Here is a 21,091-nt window from a genome sequence, read left to right on the forward strand (position 1 = left end):
GGTGAGAAGAGAGAAGAGAAAGATGCTCGGGGAGGCTGGGAGGATGCTGAGGCATCCTCAAACCCCAGGAACGTTTATATGCACATGAGGAAGGAGGGGCCCTCCCATCTGCTGACTCCGGGCACCCTTCCGGATTTCATCACTCCAGATCCCATCCAACTCCCCTCTCCAGATTATTCAGCCCGGTGTCAACTCACTTCACTGTGTGCCTCTCTGAGTTCCCACCCAGTATTTGGGAGTGTGGAGCTGAGAGAAAACATACCAACTCAAGTTGGTTGTGACTCATGCTAGGCAACGGGAATCTAGCTGGAGTTAGTTCCTGGAGCCTGAGGGGCCGGCAGTGCCCTGGCACAGGCGAATTTGTGGTGACTGCATCCCTGGGCAGTGAGTCAGCCCACGGAAAGGACTCCCTGCCCCACGGTGACAGCCTTGGATGAATGGCCTCAGCGATGCTGTCCAGGGGCTGTCTCGGGATGCTGTGGCAGGGAGGAGAGCGATGCTGACGTGGTCTCTGACCTTGGAACTTATCATTTGACCCTGGAGAGAAAACTAAGGCAGGAAAGACAGCACAGTGCAGCAGGAAACCTGGGATGTTTGGCCCACAGGATGCAGCTGGCATTTCCTCCATGCCAGTGAGGCACACCTGCCCCAAGGTTGCCAAGAGCCAGAGTCACCAGAACTGTTCAGCACGGAGCACAGACTCCCACCAACCCCTCCAGGCAGTGGGTTCCTTCCTCCACCCAGGCCTCTTTCCTCTCCCCTTGGCCCAGCTCCATCCCAGGTATCATCATCACATACCTGAATTGGCCAGGAAATATTATTGGCCAGTGCCACACCTCAATTTGCAGTGATTCCCAAATCTGACTGAACACGAGAATCCCCATACAGATTCCCGGGCCCTGCTCTGACCCACTTCATCAGCATCGCCCAGGACAAACCTGATGGTGGGGAGGTTTTACAAGCTCCCAGGGGATTCTGGCGTCCAGCCTGGCCGGGGACCAAGAGGCAGCTGGGGGAGGGAGGGGAGGGGAAGGAGACTCCAGGGAGCCTGAGGGGGGAGGGGAGGCCTCTGCAAAGCCCCCAGCCACTGATGGCAGCCACAGTCACAGGCTTCAGGGCAGGATGAAGAAAGAGAGGAGCCAGATGAGCCAGGACAGAGCAGGCTGGAGTCGGGCCAGCAGGGGCCAGATACTAGGCAAGTCGTTCCTCCCCTCTGAGCCTCAGTTTCCTTCTCTGGGAAATGGGAATGGCAGCACCACTTCACAGGCACAGAGAGGTGAAATAAATAAAGCAGCTGTCACAGACTGGTGGCTGTCACTGCATTCATCTTCAGGTATTTATAAAGCACCTACTATGTGCCACACACTGTGGGGACACTCAGATGCAAAGAACGAGACAGAAAGGCCCTCAGGGCAGAATGTCTGGAGGAGGTAGAGACGTCCCCGACACTGAGTGTTCAGGCCATAATGGGGGGTAGGGGGCCTGCAGGGAGGGGACGGGCTCTCTGGGAGTGAACAAATGGCCCCCAGGCAAGCTCCAGCCCCGTGCCTGGTCCCAGGATCTGGGTGAGTCTGTGAGTGCCTTACCCACCTTAGGCGGTCCTCTCCCACAGTGTTGGATCTCCCCTTTCCAAGGCAGGGCCTCTCGCAGCCCCTCACAGTGGTCTGCACAACCAGGGGCCCTCAGGGGAGCCTGTGGCTGGGTTAAGCTGGGTAACCGTCTGGACTCTGCCTGGGGGCTGAACTGTCCTGGCTCTGGTCCCTCTGTTCCCCTCAGGCCCCCAAAGCCTGGGTGGCACAGGAGAACACACTGCATAAGGGCTGAGGGAGGATTGTCAGGCCTGCCATTGTGCCCGGCTTACCACTCCTAGACTGGGGTCCCTTGGGGTCCCTCAGGGTCCCTCCGAACCAGGGCCTGGGTCTCTTGCTTCCCCCCCGGGCCCAGTGCAGACCCAGGCCCAGAGCGACGCAGTGCCGTGGACAGTGTTACTGCCATGTCATTTCTCTGCAGAAATCACCGTCAGGTCACCCTTCCAGAATGTGGGCGAGGCGGAGGAAGAGTCACAGGGGCTGACTACCCGTGGCCAGCCCGAGCCTGGGCATCAGGTGTGTGTGTGTCCATCGTACGAGTGTGGGTGAGACGGCACCCAGGGGAAGTACAGACCGGCTCACTGAAACATCTTGTGCAGCAGGTGGGTGGGTGTGGATGAACTGTGAGTCCCTTGGAGAGTCCCACAGCTGGGTCCCCCAGTCCAGCCGCAGGCACATGCCCCAGCAGCCTGGGTCAGCGTGGTGTGCCTGGACAAAGCCATACCATCCCCAAGGGGACCACAGGCCTCCACCTCCAGGCACTCCTCCCTGCGGCCCCCACCTGCCCAGGCCTGGGCTGAGCACTCCTGGGAAGGGCGGGGCTTTCCCTCTCTGGGCCCAGCACACTGCCCTGTGGACCTCCAGCCCCGGCACCGCAGCCACTGCTCTCCTGGTGCAGCTCCCGGGACACCTGGCTGCTCCCCCATTATGGCCTCCTGACCACCCACCCGCTCGCTTTGTGGGCAGGGGCTTCTTCCCCCGCAGAAGGGTGAAGTCCGGGGCTGCCTCTCCCAGCCCCACACTCTGACCCCTCCTCACTCACCCCATCAGTAAAAGTGCACCCCCAGAGTCTGCGGGGAGAGAGGGCCCTGCCTAAGAGCCTAGGGTTGGGCAGGGGGTGGGGCTCTGGCCGCTTTCCCAGCATAGCTGCCTCCTCTCCCACACCCTATTCCACCCCTGACATGCCGGCCTCCAAACAGGGGCTGAGTCACTGCTCCTCGGAGCCTCAGTGTCCCCATCCACATAATGGGGCACCTCTTCTCGGACCCTCCCCTCTTCCCGGGACTGTCGTTCAGGTAAAGGAGATCACCCCCAGACAGACCATCCTCAGCCCAGGGCTGGTTCTCCCGGTTGTGGCTGGATGTACGGTGGGGGCCTGGTGGGTACGGTGCCTCCCTCCCTCCTGCCCTCCATCCCTACCCTGATTGCCGCCCAGGCAGCTGAGAGATGCCAGCCCCTGCAGGAGCAGAGCCCATGCCCCCAGCCTGCTTTGATTCCGGCATTTGCCTCTGCAGACACGGGCCCTGGACTGCAGCCTGTCATCCCTGCCCTGGAAAGGAACTCACTGTCTTCCCTGTCCCTGGGATCGGGGCCGGAAGGGCCATTAGCTGCGGCTCGTCCCACCCCTCCTTTACTGTGGCTTCTGAGATCCGGAGAGGGCCCGTGACCTGCCCGAAGTCCTCACAGCCCGCTGCCCACGTCATAGCACTCAGGCCCCTGCCCTACCTGCTCCTCCCAGGCCTCCGCTGGTCCCAAGCCTCCACTGTGCCAGGCCTCTGGGGGCTCTGGCTGCTTTTGTCCCCTCCTGGCCCCGGCCGCGCCCTCAGTCTCCAGGCACCGGGCGAGAGCACGTGTTTGGAGGGGGCCTGTCAGTGAACCGGGGTGAGGGCATCCCTCCTCCCGTTAACACCTTCCACCCACCCCCACTTCTTGAAGAAAACCAGGAAATCAGACCCGCCTGGCCCAGTGGTTTCCAGATTTACGCAAAGAAAGACTTCCGGGGCTCCTGTCCTGCAGCGCCTGGCCATGGAGTGACAGGGGCCGGGCTGGGGGGTGTTGGAGCGGCTGGGGCAGGACAGCCCCTCCCCCTTCCCCAGGAGGTAGCTTCCCACCTCCCCGACCTCCAAGCTGCTGGGACCAAGAGGGGACAAACTGCCAGGGAGGGCAGTGCTGCTCCCCAGGCACAACCTCCCCCGAACGCCCATCCTGAGCTCACCATCTGAAGACATATCCCTGGGAGAGGCCCTACCCTCTCTCCCACACCTGCCTTCTCTGGAAGGACAGGTCTCAGCTCACATTCTTGGGGTTGAGGCCATGGGAGCATCCGGACCCACAAACCCCTTCTAGGGGTTTCCTGAGACTCACACAGGAACCTGGGCCCTAATCACCCAGCCTGCCTCCCCGCCTTCCGTCCTCCATCTGCCGCTTCAGGAGGATCCTGATTTCTGCCCTGGCCTGCCTCCCTGCCCCCTCCCCACCTTGTCCCCTCTTAGAGGAGGACACAGCCCACAGGACTGTGCGGGGCAACCGACCGGATGCTTTATCCCTGCGTCTCTGACTCCTGAGACCTTCTTGTCCATTTATGGATGAGAAAATGAGGCTCAGTGAGGGGAAGGCACTGCCCAAGGTCATGGACCCAATTACAGGCCAAGAAGAGGACACCTAAGACCTCCCCCTGACATGCTGACCTCAACCTGGGTCTGGCACTGCCTGGACCACCCTCCTAGGGATCACCAGCCCTTGGGAGATAAAAAGCAACCCCCACCCCTCGAGTTCTGCCCAGACCTAGTCTTCACCCTGTTCTAAGATGACCCCTGACCTCCAAGTCAACAACAGTGGGTGTCCACGGACTCCTCTCCCTGCCCCCATTAGCCCCCCCACCGGTTCACCCCTTCTGCGCTAGGGCCACGTCAGTGGCCACGACCAGGGAGCATTCCATGTCTCAGTCAACAAGATTTATTGGTCAGGGAGGGGGGATGGGAAAGGGACTGAAGCCGGGGGCTGGGGCTGCGGGGGCTGTGGAGCCAACGGAGGGCCCCAGAGGGGATGGCGGGGAGAGCAGAGTCCTCAGTGGTTGGTCTGGTGGACCTCCTCGCGGGAGGAGATGACCCTGCCATCCTGGACTTCTTCCACAATGGTGCGCACCTGGCGGGTGGTCACAGCTGCAGGAGACAGACACTCAGGGTGGGCGGGGGCCAGGAGGCCCTGGCTCCGCCCCCAGCCCCCTGAGTGGAGCTGGCTTTCTCCCCCATGGCCACTTGGTGTCCACGCCTCTGGTGGCCCCTCAACATCACCTCCGCACAGGTGTCCCCCTGACCCTGCCACTCCCTCCCTCCCACCCTGTTCCTTGCCGGTGCCCCTGGGTGAATCCTGCCTCCCAAATAGATGGTTTGGTTCCGACCCGCATGTCCTTCTGCAAGAGGAAGACTGCACAGACTGGATGCTACACGAAATGGGGTCTGTCTCCATTTCTCTGCAGTCTCAAGGGCATGGATTATGTTCCCTTCAGAAGCGGATCTCCAAGACAAGACCCTGGTCCACACCCTTAGACTAGATGCCCCAGGGCTGGGATTTTTTTCTTCCCCATCAGACTGGGATCTGGAGGACAAGGACCAAGTCCCTTTCTGCCATCAGACAAGAGACTCCAGACACAAGACTGCTTTTGCTCATCTGTAGGGTCCCAAGAGCAAAGATGGTGAGACCATGTCCCTACCTCCCCATCAGATGAGAGTCTCCAGAGCTGGGACCATGTCTCCCACCTCAGACTAGGATCTCCAAGGTAAGGGCCATTTCCCTGCCTCTCCCCCATTGGACCAGATAGTGTCCCGTTCACTTGATTAGGACCCTGAGCCCTACCGGGTCCCTTCCCCCACCCCTGCTGAGGACCAGCCATCATTTCCTGGAGCTCCTGGACACCCTCCCCCAGCAACGTACAGGTGGGTCACCTGCCCCGTGCAGCCCCACCCTCAGCTACCAAGATGCTTACGATCTCTGGGCTTTTGCTGAGGCAGCCTGCAAAAAAAGAGAGAGAAGATGAGATGTGGGTCTCAGCCTCACCTCTGCCCCAGGCCCCCAGCCCTGGTCCCAGGCCCCCTCTCACTGGAGGTCCTCGCCCCCCAGCAGGCGGCGGTAGGTGGCGATCTCCTGCTCCAGCCGCGTCTTCACGTCCAGCAGGATCTTGTACTCCTGGCTCTGCTGTTCCATCTGGCAGCGCAGCTGGGTCAGCTGCTCCTCCACGTTGCAGATCAGCCCCTGGATCTGGGACAGCTGCAGGCAGTAGCGGTTCTCTGTCTCGGCCAGGGTACTCTCCAGAGATGCTTTCTGCAGGAGAGCGGGAGAGGCAGGGGTCAGAAGGGTTCTCAGTGCCCCCTCCAGGGACCTGGGCGCCTCCCCCCACCCCTGAGGCCTGGCAGCGCCCCTACCATGCTGAGCTGGGACTGCAGCTCGATCTCCAGGTTCTGCATGGTGCGCCGGAGCTCTGAGATCTCGCTCTTGCTGCTCTGTACCATCTCGCTGTTGGAGGCCACCTCGCGGTTCAGTTCCTCTGTCTGCAAACAGGACACAGGACAGGACAGCGTGAGCCCAGCTTCCCTTCTCCAAGTCGGGTGACCCCCAAGGCCTCCATATGCTCAGCCCAGGGCCCACTCTGTGCCCAGACAGGCACCTGGGCTCTCCCCAGTCCACCCAATCCCCCCTCACCATGGCCACCTTCCTGGCCTCCCCTGGGCCTCTCAGGCCTCCTCCCAAACCTGACTGTGGGAGCAGTGCCTTCTCACCAGCTTCCCACTTCCCAAAACCCAGAAGCCTTTGAAAGGATGTTAAGTTTTATCTTTAATCCCTGCAAATGTAAAGCATAAGAATAGGAAACTTGAGAACCAGCCAGGACAGTAGCCAGGTCCCTGGTGCTAGTTCCTGACTTCTTGAGGGACAGATGCAAGCTCCTGGGGTCTTGTCCCTCTGGTTTTATTCCTGAGGGGGGCTCCCTACCCACCCACCAGATCCCAGCTTCAGCCAAGCTCCAGACCTGTGGATGCAACGGGCGACCCTGACCCCCAGTGTCCGTGTGGCTCACCGGGGGTAAGGTACCCAAGATGCCAGGCGCTGGGCTTACTGTGGGGACTCAAGCCTTGCACCCCATCCCCTGGGGGAGGCCTCTGGCCTGCGGCAGCCCGTACCTTGCTGAAGAACCAGTCCTCGGCGTCCTTGCGGTTCTTCTCCGCCATCTTCTCGTACTGTTCGCGCATCTCATTCAGGATGCGGCTCAGGTCCACGCCGGGGGCGGCGTCCATCTCCACGTTGATCTCACCACCCACCTGGCCTCGCAGGACTTTCATCTCCTGTGGAGGAGGGGACGGTGGGTGTGGGCATGCATCCTGATCTCTCACTCCCAACCCTTCCCACGCAAGTTCTCCAGACCCCTCCCAAGGACACCTCCTTTGTTCTGCTTGCCCTCTACTCTCTGACCCTCTGAATGATTTTTATTCACCTGCTCTATGTGGGCTTTGCCTCCACCATCAGGCTAGGGGTTCCCTGAGGACGGATTCTGTGTTTCCCCCATGAGACTGAGGGCTCTCTGAAGATAAAATCTAATTCTTAGGCCTGAGCCCCCAAAACATCCCATCTAATTTCCAAACTTCTACCTAGGGGCCAGATTCGAGGGTTTGAGCTGGGACAAGGGGGCAACCTCCTCGATTATCTCCTGTCCTTCTGAGGGAAGCCAGGAGGGCCAGAAGAGGCCTCTGCGGGCCCCTGGGAGGCTCCCCAGATGCAGGGAAGCAAGGTAGTACGTGGAGGAGGCTACCCTGCGTGGGGATCAGGGCTCTGCAGACAGAGCAGCGCTGTAAGGCGACCAGCCTGGACACCTGTGCTCTTCCCACAGTCTCAACCTGGAACGGCCCCAGAGCCCTGCCACCCGCTCAGCATCCTCTTTGACCTATTGCCCCGGCTGCCTCACCTCCTCGTGGTTCTTCCGGAGGTAGGCCAGCTCCTCCTTGAGGTTCTCGATCTGCATCTCCAGGTCGGCTCTGGCCAGGGTCAGCTCGTCCAGCACCCTGCGCAGGCCGTTGATGTCGGCCTCCACGGTCATGCGCAGGGCCTGCTCCGTCTCGAACCTGCGAAGGGAACCAGAGACTTCCGTCAAGATGCTTGGACTGGCAGGTGCAGGTTCTGGCCAGCACCCTGCCTCCGAACGATGAGGGGGTGAAGTAGAAGCCCATCGCGGCCCTGGGGGCCTGGGACCACGCAGGGCAAGGCCCCACCCCCACCCGGCTTCCTGGCTCCTCTCTCCTCTGCCTCCCGCCTCCCCTCTCACTCTTCCATCACCTGACTAAGCCCAGCAACCTTCAGCATCTGCTGCTTTTGCTGCATCCTGGGCTAAGAGGTGCAGGACTCTTAGCAGGGACTCCCCCACCCCCAGCTCCTGGACCTTGCCACCAGCAACTGAGGAGTCCTGGGGTAGGGAGGGGTGCCCCCAGTTCCTCTCCAGCCCCCCTGGCCAGGGCTCACTTGGTGCGGAAGTCATCAGCAGCCAGACGGCTGTTGTCGATCTGCAGCAGGATGTTGGCATTGTCCGTGGTGGCCACGAGGATCTGGGAAGATGGGAGAGTGATCAGGTCACTGGGTGGGGGTAGCTCAGCACAGACCAGGGTTCTGAGACGGGTCTCTCTGTCTGGGGGCCAGGATGTGGCTGCCTCCTCCAGGAAGGCTCCCTTCCCACCCAGCCATTCCCCTTTACTGCATTACAGCTGGTAAGAGAGGCGGGGCCAGCCCGAGTCTGATGGCTGAAACCTTGCCCCCTCCCCCATGCCAGGCTCTGCCTTAAACCAGAGTGGACAGCCATCTGGGCGTGCCAGGCTGGGAATGCAGGAGAGCAAGAAAAGAACGTGAGGGTGCCCCGGGGCAGAAGCTGTTCCCAGATCCTGGAAAGAGGACGGATATGGGAAACCTCATTTTACAGTTGGGGATATAGTGTCCCTGAGAGGCTCCCCCAAAAAGGAAGACTAAAGGAACCCTCACCAAAGAGTAGTTCCAAATCAGAAGTCATGACCCCTGCTAAGCCCTGACCCCGGGCTCCAGCAGGCAGTCCCGGCCCCGCCCCAGGTTTGCTGAGCCCCAGTCTTGAGGGCACAGCAGGAGAGATGGGGAAACCAGAAAAATCCCCAAATAAGGCACACAAGTGGCCTCCTGAGGTCCCACCCCCTCTCTCTCACCTCCTCTTCCTAGCAGGTGCCAGCAGGAGCTCACTCAGACCCCTGACCCCACCGTAGCCCTAAATCTCCCTCTTGTTCCAAGGAAAGAGGTGCCTGAGTATCCGGCGACCCCAGGGGCCCAGCCCTCCACGTGCATCCATTCATCTTATCCTACAATCACACAAGGTGGCAAAAAGCTCCATGATGGGAAACTGAGGCTCAAAGGAGCTCCACAAGGCCCGCTTGTCCCTAACCCAGGCCGCTGCCCCAAAAAAAGAGACCATAGGCCACAAGGTGGCCCCAAGATGGGCTCCCAGAAGCCAAGCCGGATCCAAGCTGTCCTTAGTTGCCCAAGACCCTGTGGCAGCCCCAAGGCTGGACTCCAGGCCTCGGTCAAGGGCAGGAGGTAAGGGAGGAAAAGCTGTGCCCCGCCAGGTCCCCTCCTACCACAGCCCCTACCTCGTTCTTCAGGTCCTCGATGGTCTTGAAGTAGGAGCTGTAGTCCAAAGTTGGCCCTGGGGCCTGCTTCTGGTACCAGTTGTGGATCTTCAACTCCAGGTCAGCGTTGGCCTCCTCCAGGGCGTGCACTTTCTCCAGGTAGGAGGCCAGGCGGTCGTTGAGGTTCTGCATGGTGGCCTTCTCGCTGCCCCCCAGCAGCCCATCACCACCTCCAAAGCCACTGCCATAGCCACCGCTGCCATAGCCGTCGCTGCCATAGCCGCCGCTGCCATAGCCGCCACTGCCATAGCCGCCGCTGCCATAGCCGCCGCTGCCATAGCCGCCGCTGCCATAGCCGCCACTGCCACAGCCACCGCCAGAGCCGAAGTTGTAGCAGCTAGAGTAGCTGCCGCCCCCAAGGGCATTGCCCAGGCTGCCAGACTGCTGGCAGGAGGTGAGGGACAAGCCGCCCCCCAGGCCAGAGGAGCCCCTCATGGAGTTGGAGGAGGAGAACTGGCGGTTGGTGGTGGTCATGGTGGCCGTAACGGGTGGCAGGCAGACACGGAGAGAGAGGACTAGAGAGGAGAGAGGCCCAAGGTGTGTGTTGCTGCCGGGGCTCGCCCGCCTCCTTTATAGGCCCCGACAAATGGGCGTAACGATTACAACAGGCTCACGTTCCCATTCCCCTGGGCTTTCATCACCACTGGCTGCCCGCCAGCTCCCAGGTGGCTGTGGGTCCCCTTCCCTCCCACCGTCGGGGCTTTGCATCATTTCTCCGAACCCCCATGCTGGGCGTCTGCTTGTGTGTATGTGCGTGTCCCTGGTCTCAGGCCTGTCACCTGTAATTCAGGCAGGCCCTTCAGCTACGCTTTCCCATGACCTAATACGGACAAGAGGAATAAGCAGGATGTCACCATCACTGAGCCCTCCCAGGCAGCTGCCCCCAGCCACACACCACGCCACACACGATCCTGGCCCTGGGTGAGGTGCAGGGGAGACAGCAAGGACCGGTACCCCATCCTGCCTTGGAAACTAGACCCAAACCCACCAGGCTCACCACACAGTAGCTGGGTCAGGTCTCAGATTACCACCCCATTTACAGATAAGGAAACTGGGGCTTGTAGAGGGAGAGTGTCCCACCGCCCCACCTAACTCAGAACAGGGCTGGCAGGGCTTCATCCTTCATCCTTCGTCGCACACTGCCACAGCACCTATACGCCTCCCCAGGGGCCTGTGACACACTGGCCCCCTTCTGTAGAGCCCTGACACCAAGGAAGCACTGCAGGGGCCGTGGTTCCCTCTGTACAGTTTTCTGACCCTGTCCCCATCCCTGGAACCCCCTGGAGACGCAGCGTCCTTTTCTGACCTTTCCCCATCTCTCTCTCACAAGTGGGGAGTCCTGGGCTGGAGTGGGCAAAGGGGAGCTCAGCTGCAGGCTGGGGAAGTGGCAGGCTGAGAGGGGGCATCGTGGTAAAGGCAACAGGAAGGAGGGTGAGAGGCAGGCCCCTTCCACCCTCCTTACCCCTCCTATTCCCCAAGAGGCCTCAGGCTGGGGGCATATACCTTTGCGTCCCAGCCAGCTGGAAAACTAAAGGACACTGCCCAAGAAGAGGGTCTTCTTGAGACCCCTGACCCGGCCAGTCCCCTCCCCCTCCCCTCCCCTCCCCCTCCCCTCCCCCTCCCCTCTCCCCTCTCCCCTCCCCCCTCCCCTCCCCTCTCCCCTCCCCTCCCCCTCCCCCCTCCCCTCCCCCTCCCCCTCCCCTCCCCCTCCCCCTCCCCCTCCCCCTCCCCTCCCCCTCCCCCACCTCCGCTCCCCTCCCCTGCAGTCTCCCCCAGGGGCCCCACCCAGTCCCCTGACCTGGCTCCTCAGGATGGGCCAGGTGCCCGCCCCACAGCCCCACCCTGCCCTGCCCACCACCCTCAGTTCCAGGGTCTCAGCAGGCCCAGTGGGCGGAATGTGCTCGTGTCTCAGACTGCCAATGGCTTCCACTTCCCAGACAGGCCCAGACAGCCCCTGCCAGCAGCTGAGAGAGATTCCCCAAGAGCCCAGCAGCTGCTAAGCCACTAAAGCAAGGAGGACGCCCCCCCGCCCATGCTCACATGCAGAGGGGCCACCCCACCCCACACCCCCGCAAACCCAACAGAGCCGGTCTGGTCTCCTGGACTGGCCGTGCCACTGCCATCCCTCGCACGCTTCAGCGCCCTGGACCACTTCTCCAGAAAGCCCCCTGCCCAGCCCCTCTCCCTCCGATCCTGACCTTGTACTGCCCCAGGCTGAGACAGGGAGCTGTCTGTAACAGGTGTGGCTCCCCGGAAATTCTATGGGGCCCTCCCAGGGACCAGCCACAGGCAATGGGCACCCAGGGGCTGATTCTCAGGAACTTTCCCAACCTGATGGGCTGTCCCATCCCTCAGCCCTCAAGCCTCCCGTCTCCCTCCTTTGAGCCCCAGGCCCGGATGGGGTGGGCAGAACAGGTTGGCAGGGGACAAGCAGCCCCAAACCCTCAGCAAACTCTCCTTGTCCCCCCATCCCTCAGCCCACACTGCTCAAGCCAAGGACCAGACCAAACCACAGGAGGCACTGAACTTCAAGCAAAGCTTTAATTGCAGTCACTGGGGCAAACTCAGAAGGTCCCCTTGGTGAGGGGCTGTGAGAAGCAGATACAGAAAGGCAACCGCTCTTGGGCGGCGGCCCAGACGGGCACTTGGGGCGCAGCAGTAGTGTGCTGGGAGCTGCAGGCAATGGCTGCCCCTTGACCCTGGAGGCTGGGCTGTCGCAGGTAGACGGGGCCTCAGTGGGTGAGCAGTGGACCTGCTCGCTTGCCGTCCTGGACTTCCTCCATGATGGTACGCACCTGGCGGGTGGTCACCGCGGCTACGGGCGGAGGAGGAGGGAGGCACAGGGAACCTCAGGCTGGAGGGCCTCCCCAAGCCTCCCACACAGAAGGGTCCTCAGCCTCTCCCCACCCATCCTGGGCAGGACGGGGCAGGCTCTTACCTTCCCGGGTGGGCTGAGAGACCAGGGACGAGTAGTACTGGGTGGCCAGGCTGCAGGGAAAGGGGGACCTGTCAGCCCAGTGGTGTTGGTTGGGAGCCCAGCCCCCAGGGAGGAGGAACAGCTGGGGAGGCCCCGGCCGAGGGGAGAGAGGTCCCAGCATATCGGACAGAAATCACAGCAGGGAGTACATGAGAAAGAATGGCAACCACAGGGTCAAAGGGCACAGGCCCAGTGGGCAGGAGTAAGGAAAGGGGATACCCCAACAGAAGGCCCAGAGGCACTTTGCGGCCAACCAGGCATTTACAAAGGGAAGCTGAGCAAGTGGTTTCTCCGTTTCCTGAAGGGCCCAGCAAATAATTAAAGCAGGAGAGACTGTGGCTAGATTATAGATAGACTTAGCCATCGTCATAGAGCAAGAAGCTGGAATGTGTGACTAAGCATGGAGACTCCAGGACATCCTTGGCCCCTTTACACTAGGGCCCCACCACCCACCCAACTCCAAACCAGATCGCCACCCATCCCAGACAATGGGATCACCAACCACGCAATCACTGGAACCAGAAAGCCAGGATCATTATTAACCACTTCATGTGCTAACTCAAACGTTCATTGAGTCCCGCCAGCAAGCCACGCTCGCCCCCGCAATCAGGCCTCCAGGCCTGCTGTTTTCAGCTATAACACATCCTCTTGGTGCACCACCTCCCCTTCCCTGTCCTTCGCCCGCCTTATGGCAGGTCTTCTCTAGCCTGACGCCCTTGCTCCAGCCTCCTGACTGGTCTCCCTGACCCCACCCTCGCCCCTCGGATGCATTTCTCCCTCTGCAGCCAGAGTGAATGTTCTAAGATGTCTTGATGATCGTACTTCTCTCTGCACAAAAGCCCCCGTGGCTCCCCACTGCCTACTCCATCAAGTGGGACCCCAGCCAGTGTTCTCAGCTTCACCTCCTGCAAACCTCCACACCTCCCCCTGCCTCGGCTGGTGCTGGCCCTCCCTGGGTGAAGCCACCCAGCCCACCGAACAGGTGCGGGCGCCCTCCACTCACTGGGCGTCCTGGCCCTCCAGCAGGTGGCGGTAGGTGGCGATCTCCCGCTCCAGCCGCGTCTTCGCGTCCAGCAGGATCTGGTACTCCTGGCTCTGCTGCTCCGCGTCACAGCAGAGCTAGCACAGCTGGGCCTCGATGCTGCTGATGAGGCCCTGCAGCTGGGCCAGCTGGGCCCCGCAGCACGCCTCGGTCTCTGCCAGGCTGCCCTCCAGCGATGCTTTCTGTGGGTCAAGGTGGAGGTGGCTGGGGAGACCGAGCCCCCAGAAGGGGGCCCCACGCGTGTGGGTGTGTGGGCAGGGCAGTAAGTGGGGCAGAGTGTGCAGTGGCAGGTGGGGCAGGCAGTCTCTGGTTCTCCGAGTGGGGGTCCAGGAAGCAGGGCCCACTCGGAGTGACAGGTACAGGACAGGGAGAGGACAGAGGCCCTACCACGCTGAGCCGGGACTGCAGCTCCATCTCCAGGTGCTGCGCAGTGCAGCGTGGCTCCGTGATCTCCGTCCGGCTGCCCGGCAGGGCCTCCGTGTTCATGGCCACCTCGCGGTTCAGCTCCTCCGTCTGGAAGGCAAGATGGGCCCTAGGGGCTTGCGGAGGCTTGCAGAGGTTGGGCAGGGGCCTGACCTCCTAGACCTGCCACTCCCCGGCCTCTGCAGGACCCCAAGCCCACCTGCACACCCTGGAACTTGTAGAATTCACCTTGCTCTGTGGTCGTTTGTTTCCTTACTGGATTGCAGGTACTGCTCTAGGGCAGGCCCTGGGTTTCACTCTTTTTGTGCCTGTCACTGTCCGGGCACTGCAGCTGCTCAGTGCATGCTTACTGGGGGCATGAGAGTCTGCATCCAAACACACACCTACCTACGAATGCCCGGGCTGGGAGAACCCCTAGTGGGATCAGGAGACCTGGATCTGCTCCCCAGGCCACAGTGAAGGGTTGTGTGAGCGTAAGGCCTCTCTGAGCCTCACGATGTCCCCCTGAACGTGAGGGGTTGGTCCCCTGGTTTCCAAAGGTCCTTCCAGCTGGGAATCCACAGTCGGTGGATCTGTAAGTTTTCCAGCATGTGTTCAGCACATAGCGCATGCACGCACATGTGTGCACACCTGCTCACGCAGGCCACCCACCTTGCTGAAGAGCCAGTCCTCGGCGTCCTTGCGGTTCTTCTCCGTGATCTTCTCATATTGGTCACGCATCTCATTCAGGATGCGGCCCAGGTCCACAGCGGGGGCGGCGTCCATCTCCACGTTGATCTCATCACCCACCTGGCCTCGCAGGGCATTCACCTCCTGGGCAGACAGCTGAGCAGGAGCTCACTCAGGCAGCTCACTCAGGGCTGCCTTCTCTGTCTGGGGGAAATGGGTGCAGAGGACAGACAGACAGACACAGACAGGCCAACAGCTCCTCACACTGAAGGTGGAGGTGGATGTCATCACATCTCAAACATGCAGGGCTGTGGATATCAACAATCTCCCCCAACACACACTCGCAGGGTGGACTTTGCCCAGTCCCGGTGTGTGCTGGGCCAGGAGAGATGGCAACCCCCAGTCATGGTGGGGGATGAGCCAGGACAACCTCACTCCAGCCCTGACCACCTGCCTCACCCCCCGTCACCAACCACAAAGCACGGGCATGGGGAAAGCAGCCCCCTGTCGGTATCGGGGGAGTCAGACCTCACTAGGAAATGTGAATCTGCTGGGGGATGCAATCCCTATAACCAGCCTCAAAGCCAAGTAGAGACATTTTCTGGACTCCTGCTACTCGGGCATTAGGCTCCCTCAGCTCAGGCCAGCCCAGAAGTCAGATGGGAAGGAAGCCACAAGGTTCATTAGTCCCCCTGAAGGTCTTGGATCCCTATCCTTGGGTTGAGACTTGGGGTTCCTGGGAGGTGGGAGAAGTGGCAGAGTGGTGGAGTCAGGGTTGGGTGTGGATATGGCTCAGGCAGACCTGAGGGAAGACCCACCCCTGTACAGCCTTGGACAAATTCCTTAACCCCTCTGAGCCTCGGTTTCTTCACTGGTAAAGAGAAGAACCTGCTCCTTTCTCCCAGTGAGGCTGTCGGTATCAGCTGAGGTAATGGCTGTGAAACACTCAGAATGGGCTGGGCAGATATCTGTGGTTGTTATGAGTATCACTATTACAATTAACTATAATAATTAGCCTGCGTGTTCTTAGACTGATTCACCCATTAGATAGTTAACTGCCACCACACAGTAGGCAGTGCCTCGAGGGACAGAGAAGTATCTCTGGGGGGAAAGGGCCCTCCAGGCCTCAACCAGGGCCCAGTGAGAGTCTCCCAGGGTCAGAGCCAGGGACCCACCAGAGATGGGAACTGGATGGAGAGCGTGGCCCTGGCCCAGGAAGATTTGGGGGCCCCGGCCTCGCTTGTTCTCAGGCAAGTTTCTCCTGCATTCCCGAGCTGGCCTCACCTCCTCGTGGTTCTTCCGGAGGTAGGCCAGCTCCTGCTTGAGGTTCTCAATCTGCATCTCCAGGTCGGCTCTGGCCAGGGTCAGCTCGTCCAGCACCCTGCGCAGGCCGTTGATGTCGGCCTCCACGCTCAAGCGCAGGTTCAGCTCCGTCTCATACCTTGGCGGGGGAGCGGGGGAGGCGGGGAAGCCTGAGCCATGGAGTCCCATTAGGACGCCCCCGTACACACAGAGAGCCAGACCCCCACCAGCCCCCTGAGCTGTCCCCGAGGCCCAGACTCACTTGGTGCGGAAATCATCGGCTGTCAGGCGGGCATTATCGATCTGCAACACCAGGTTGGCACTGTCGATGGTGGCTGCCAGGATCTGAGGGACACAGAGGGCTTGGTGGGCAAGCGCCCTGGGCAGCCACAGGAAGACCTTGCAACACCCCTCCTGCAGCCCTTTGGAGAGTGGGCCAGAGTGAGGGAGATGAGAGTCCCTGTGGTCTCCTCCTCTGAGCACCCCGCTGGGGGTCTCACAAGGGGTGGGGGCATGATACCCAGGCACAGGTAACCATGGTGCCAGGAAAGAGACCCATATGCACCCCTCTGCCACCATGAGGGTCACTGCCGAAGCTGCCTGGACCTCACTCCATCTTTCCCCAAGTAAATTCACCTCTAGGGCTTCCCTCGTGGCTCAGTGGTTAAGAATCCGCCTGCCAATACAAGGGACACGGGTTCGAGCCCTGGTCCAGGAAGATCCCACATGCCGCAGAGCAACTAAGCCCGTGCACCACAACTACTGAGTCTGCGCTCTAGAGCCTGCAAGCCACAACTACTGAGCCCACGTGCCACAATTACTGAAGCCCGTGCGCCTAGAGCCTGTGCTCCGCAACAAGAGAAGCCACCACAATGAGAAGCCCGCGCACCGCAACAGAGTAGCCCCAGCTCGCCGCAACTAGAGAAAGCTGGCGCACAGCAACGAAGACCCAATGCAGCCAAAAAATAAATAAATAATAAATAAATAAATAAAATAAAATAAAATAAATTCACCTCTAAGCTCAGTTGCCACCTCCTCCAGGAAGCCCTCTTCGATTCCCCGTCTGGGTCTTTCTTCCCCATCATACCTCCCCTTGGCCCATCTCTCTTACACAGTACTTCTCCCAAGTGCAATATTTTTCTGTGACTTTTTTGTGTGTTTTTTTCTCTCCTCCACTGGACTCTGAGCTCCAGAGGAACAAGGCCCTGTCTCACGTCTGTCTCCTTCAGTTTGGAAGCCCCAGCCCTGAGTACAGTGCCTGGCCGAGAGTCAGCCCCCAGGAAACATTAGTTTAATTCAACGATTAATTAAATAATTAATAATATTATGGCTGGCCCCACGTCAAACCTAGGGCAAGGTTTTCTTTTCCCACAGGGTCACCTGGGAGGTTTAAATGACAACAGGGAAGGGAGAGGCTCTGGAAGGAGCAGTGGGTTGGTTATTATTACTGCTGCTGTCGTTATTGTTGGGAGAAATACCCAAGAGAGGCTCTAGTCAAAGGCCATGGGGCTGGGTGTGGGGGGAGGCCCCTCCACACTGCCCAGAGGAAGCAGAGAGGAGGTCGCGGTGGAGGTGGCAGATGAGCTGAGTAGAATCTGGAATTTTTCAAGGCTGAGGGCTGAAGTATAAAGCTGTAAGAGGGCGCAGCCCCAGTAAACTCATCCTGGGCCTCAGAGCCCGCTCGTGGCCCTAAGTTCTGAAAAGGCATCCTGAGTCAGGCTCCGTTTCCAGACTGAACCCAAGAGCCAGTCTGACAGAACCCACCCCAGGGCCTCACTAGGCCCATCGGCAACCTGCAGACTGGGCCCCCCTGCTTAGGAGGCTGATTGGGTCCAGCGAGGGGGCAGTGCTAAAAAACCGCCGAGGGGCAGTGACTCAGAGGCCTGGTGCGCAGTGCACTGGGGGCTGGCGGTAAGGAGCTGGCTGACCCTGAAGCTCAGGAACACTGACTCACCAGGGCTCCCCTGAGTTCCCTGCTGCCCAGATCAAGCCCAGTATCTGATCCGGCACTCCCAGTAGCTCTGCTTCCAGTGGGCAATTGCAGGAGTTCCCTTCCAGGCCTGGGTCCCGGGCAGGAGCAGGCAAAGCCCCTCGCAGGGCAGCAGGCCTGGTTCTCCAGCAGGAAACTGAGTGGGCTGACCCTGGGCCAGCCAGCCCTCAGCCCGGCTCTCCCCAATCCCGGCTTTTGCACCTCTTTGACCTCTCTCCTGCCACTGGAGGCTGCAGCCCTGTAGGTCCCTCCAGGGGCAAGGTTTGCACAGAAGACCCAAGTGCCGTGTTTACAGAATGCCAAGGTCATGTTCACAGAGATCATACTGTGTGTGTGTGTGTGTGTGTGTGTGTGTGTGTTGTCTCCTCCATCAGACTAAGTTAGAGAAATATCTCCCCTTGGAAGCTTCCAGTCTGAGTGGGAAGACACAGCTCCTTTCCTCAGGGACCACCCCCCCAATCTGCACCTGCAAGCAGAGACAGCCTCTGCTCTTAGGGACCCCCAGAGTGACCATCATGGAAGGAGTGAGGAGGACCAACAATGAAAGCAGCTGTGAGAACATGTCAGACTCAGTGAAATCAGCCCAATGAACAGAGCGTAGACTGAACCTCAAAGTGCGGAAGGGACCCCCAGATCCAAGGATAAAAGGCAAGTGCCGTGCATCCAGGAGGACTGCCTGGAGGAGGTGAGGCAGGCGGGAGGGTGGGGCAAACTCAAAGGGGAATGGGATAGTGAGAAGGAGACATTGAGCCTCATCTCCCAGCAGCCACACCAAACTCGTTCCTATGTCTTTGTCCACACTGATCTCTATACCTGGAATGCCACCTGCTGCCCTCAATCAAGGTTCTGAAGCCTTGCCTGCCCACTCCTCTATCACCCACCCCAAATACCCTCCCCCAGAAGGGAGGAACTCCAAACAGTTTCCCAACATGGGATGTCCTCCAGGCCTGGGACCAGTGACTGGTACAGGGCTGGGCTCCAGAGCAAGTGAGAGTGAGTGAATGGATGAATGGGCGAGGGATGGAGACCTAGAGGCTGGAGGAGACGTGTTGGCAAAGGTCCGAAGCTGGGATGGTGTGATTTAGAAGCAGGTGCTAAGGACAGGGGACAGAGAGCGCCCACCTGGTCCTGCAGGTCCTCGGTGGTCTTGACGTAATGGCTGTAGTCAAGGGCGGGCCCGGAGCCCTGCTTCTTGTACCAGTCGTGGATCTTCACCTCCAGGTCGGCATTAGCCTGCTCCAGAGCACGCACCTTGCCCAGGTAGGAGGCCAGGAGGTTGTTGAGGTTCTGCATGGTCTCCTTCTCGCTGTCCCCCAGCAGGGCATCTGCCACCCCAAAGCTGGAGCCAAAGCCCCCACCCAGGCTGCAGGAGCAGCCCCTGCCATAGCTGCCCCCCGTGCCCACGGAGAAGCGGGACGAGGACACAGACATGTTGCCAGAGCTGCTGGCTCCCAGGAGGCTGGGGGGCCGGCAGGCACCCCCAACACGGATGGAAGACATCGAGAGAAACCCCCACCACAGGGCACACACAGGCCCTTGACGGAGCCAGAAGTGGAAACCCGGTGGATGCTGGTGGTGGGGGCGGCCACGGTGTCCACAAGTCAGGTGCAGGGTCTGGTTTGCACAGAGACCCCAGGTAGCCCTTTATAGCCAGGCTAAAGGGCAGCTGGGCCCCTGGCTCTTGAAGTCAGAGCCAAAACCCCAGCCGTGTAATTTGCCTCTGTACCGGCCGCCCAGGGCCCGGGGCTCAGGCTGGACACACCAAGGGCATCCCGAGCCTGGCCTGGGCACAATGGCTTCTTAGCAGCCCATCGTCTCTTAGAAACAAAGGTGGTATTGGAGCCGCATCCCCGGGGTAGGGTGATCCTCCATTCTCAGCCACAATTAGGTGGCTGAGCTCGTTCTTGGGGGGAGTCCGGAGAACCCAGCCCTGGGAGCCAGAAAGGGCCTGGAACAAGGCACAGGCCCAGAGCCTGGGGCTGGTCTGGCCCCGCACTCAGCATTCTTGGGTCCCAGGGAGAGGGTGGAGAGATGCGGGGGACACCCTCCCCTACCGTCAATGTGGCCCTGAGGGAGGCCCCCAGGCGGGGGGTGGGGGACGAATCAGCCTCTGACCTGAGGGAGCCCCCCAGGTCTCTTGGGATTATTCCAAGTCTGTGGGAGGAGACGTAGGCCCTGGCCTGGGGGCTGCTTTATCTGAGGGGAATAGTCACAGCCGCTGACCTGAGGGAGCTTTGGATCCAAACCTTTCAGGAAGTCAGTTCAAGAGCCTCAGTTGCCTCATTTGCAAAATGGGGCTAATTCCTGCCTCCCAGGGTCTTTGAGGGAATCTGGAGAGATGGTTGACATCAGTCAAGCTGGGGCTGAGGGGGAGAAGGAAGCAGAGGGTTAGGGTGACCACTCCTGCTCACACCGCCCCGCCCCCAGTACCTGAGGGAAGACACTTCCTCAGGAGATGCAGGGCACAGGAGAAGCAGGACCTGTACGGCAGGTACCCCTCCACGGAGACGCGCCCTGGGGAAGTGTGGCCTCTGCGAGGACAAAGCACAATCCCACATCCTGGTGGCTGGCACCCGCCCACACCCAGACAGGAGATTACCAGCCTTAATTACTTCAGTGCTAATGATTTATGTGCTGCCAGTACCCCGGCGTCTGCAGTCTGCTCGGCCTGTCTGAATGGGGAGCTTCCAGGGGCGGGGAGGCCTTCGGGCCAAGCAGGGGCGGAGGGAGACGCATGGGTGGCCTGGGCTCTCGGCCCACACACAGGGAAAGAAAGTGAGTGCCCTTGCACGCAAGGGTGTCTCCTTGCTTGGAGAGTGGGGACTCCACAAGCTACTGTGACAGAGGGGACAACCTGATTGACTTCATCCTGCTCCCACCCCGCCTGTAAAGTCTGGGGGTTCTCAGGGTTCCTGGGGGCACGGAGGGGGCTCAAGGTCAAGGCTAGGGAGCGAGGTCAGAACACCAGGGCTCTTCCGTGAGGCCAGACGCCAGGTGTCTGTTCCTCCTATTCCGGGACAGTCTTGGGGAAGAGAACCAAGAGAACCTGGGGTCACCTGAATGGGTCAGAGGCCAGCCTTGCACCACCCACTCACCTTCACGGGGAATGACCTTCCCCCTTCCCACTGGAGCCACTCTCCCAGGAAGCCCCCTCCCCCAGGAGCTGACTGATCTCCTCCCTCCAGACAGGCCTCACTCAGTTCAGAGAAGTGCATACGGAGCAGAACCAGGGGCCTGGGGAGGGGCCCGGCCACAGGGCACCACCCAACCTCTGCCTCGCTCAGAGCCTGCATCCCAGCCCGCACCCCACCGCCAAAGCCCTCAGACCTTAGTCGTGAGGCCCAGTTTGAAGCGGCGGAGAGTTTCCTAACCTTCCTTTCTCCCTCCAAAATCACCAAGGTCCCCCCATCACTG

The 21,091-nt window shown here is 60.4% G+C and overlaps 2 protein-coding genes across 2 annotated transcripts; both read right to left on the reverse strand.

Moving 5' to 3' along the window:
• Positions 1–4,528: 4,528 nt before the first annotated feature.
• LOC307067163 (keratin, type I cytoskeletal 17-like) lies at positions 4,529–9,763 on the reverse strand. The gene is made up of 8 exons (XM_079724525.1): positions 9,236–9,763; positions 8,094–8,176; positions 7,543–7,699; positions 6,764–6,925; positions 6,011–6,136; positions 5,689–5,909; positions 5,575–5,600; positions 4,529–4,750 (listed from the first exon to the last, which is right to left on the reverse strand). Exons 1-8 carry the CDS (start codon positions 9,746–9,748, stop codon positions 4,656–4,658), a joined length of 1,383 nt encoding a protein of 460 aa, XP_079580651.1. The 5' UTR covers positions 9,749–9,763; the 3' UTR covers positions 4,529–4,655.
• A 2,062-nt stretch (positions 9,764–11,825) lies between these two features.
• Positions 11,826–19,278, reverse strand: LOC307067482 (keratin, type I cytoskeletal 42-like; the record flags this gene model as incomplete). The annotated part of the gene is given in 10 exon segments (XM_079724920.1): positions 11,826–12,089; positions 12,213–12,262; positions 13,255–13,370; positions 13,374–13,475; positions 13,681–13,806; positions 14,368–14,529; positions 15,670–15,826; positions 15,950–16,032; positions 18,800–19,176; positions 19,179–19,278. Coding segments are annotated over 10 exon segments (1,356 nt in total), but the record flags the coding sequence as incomplete, so codon positions are not given.
• Between the last annotated feature and the right edge of the window lie 1,813 nt (positions 19,279–21,091).

Source organism: Hyperoodon ampullatus (assembly GCF_949752795.1).
Source record: "Hyperoodon ampullatus genome assembly, chromosome: 19".
Taxonomy (NCBI): Eukaryota; Metazoa; Chordata; class Mammalia; order Artiodactyla; family Ziphiidae; genus Hyperoodon; species Hyperoodon ampullatus.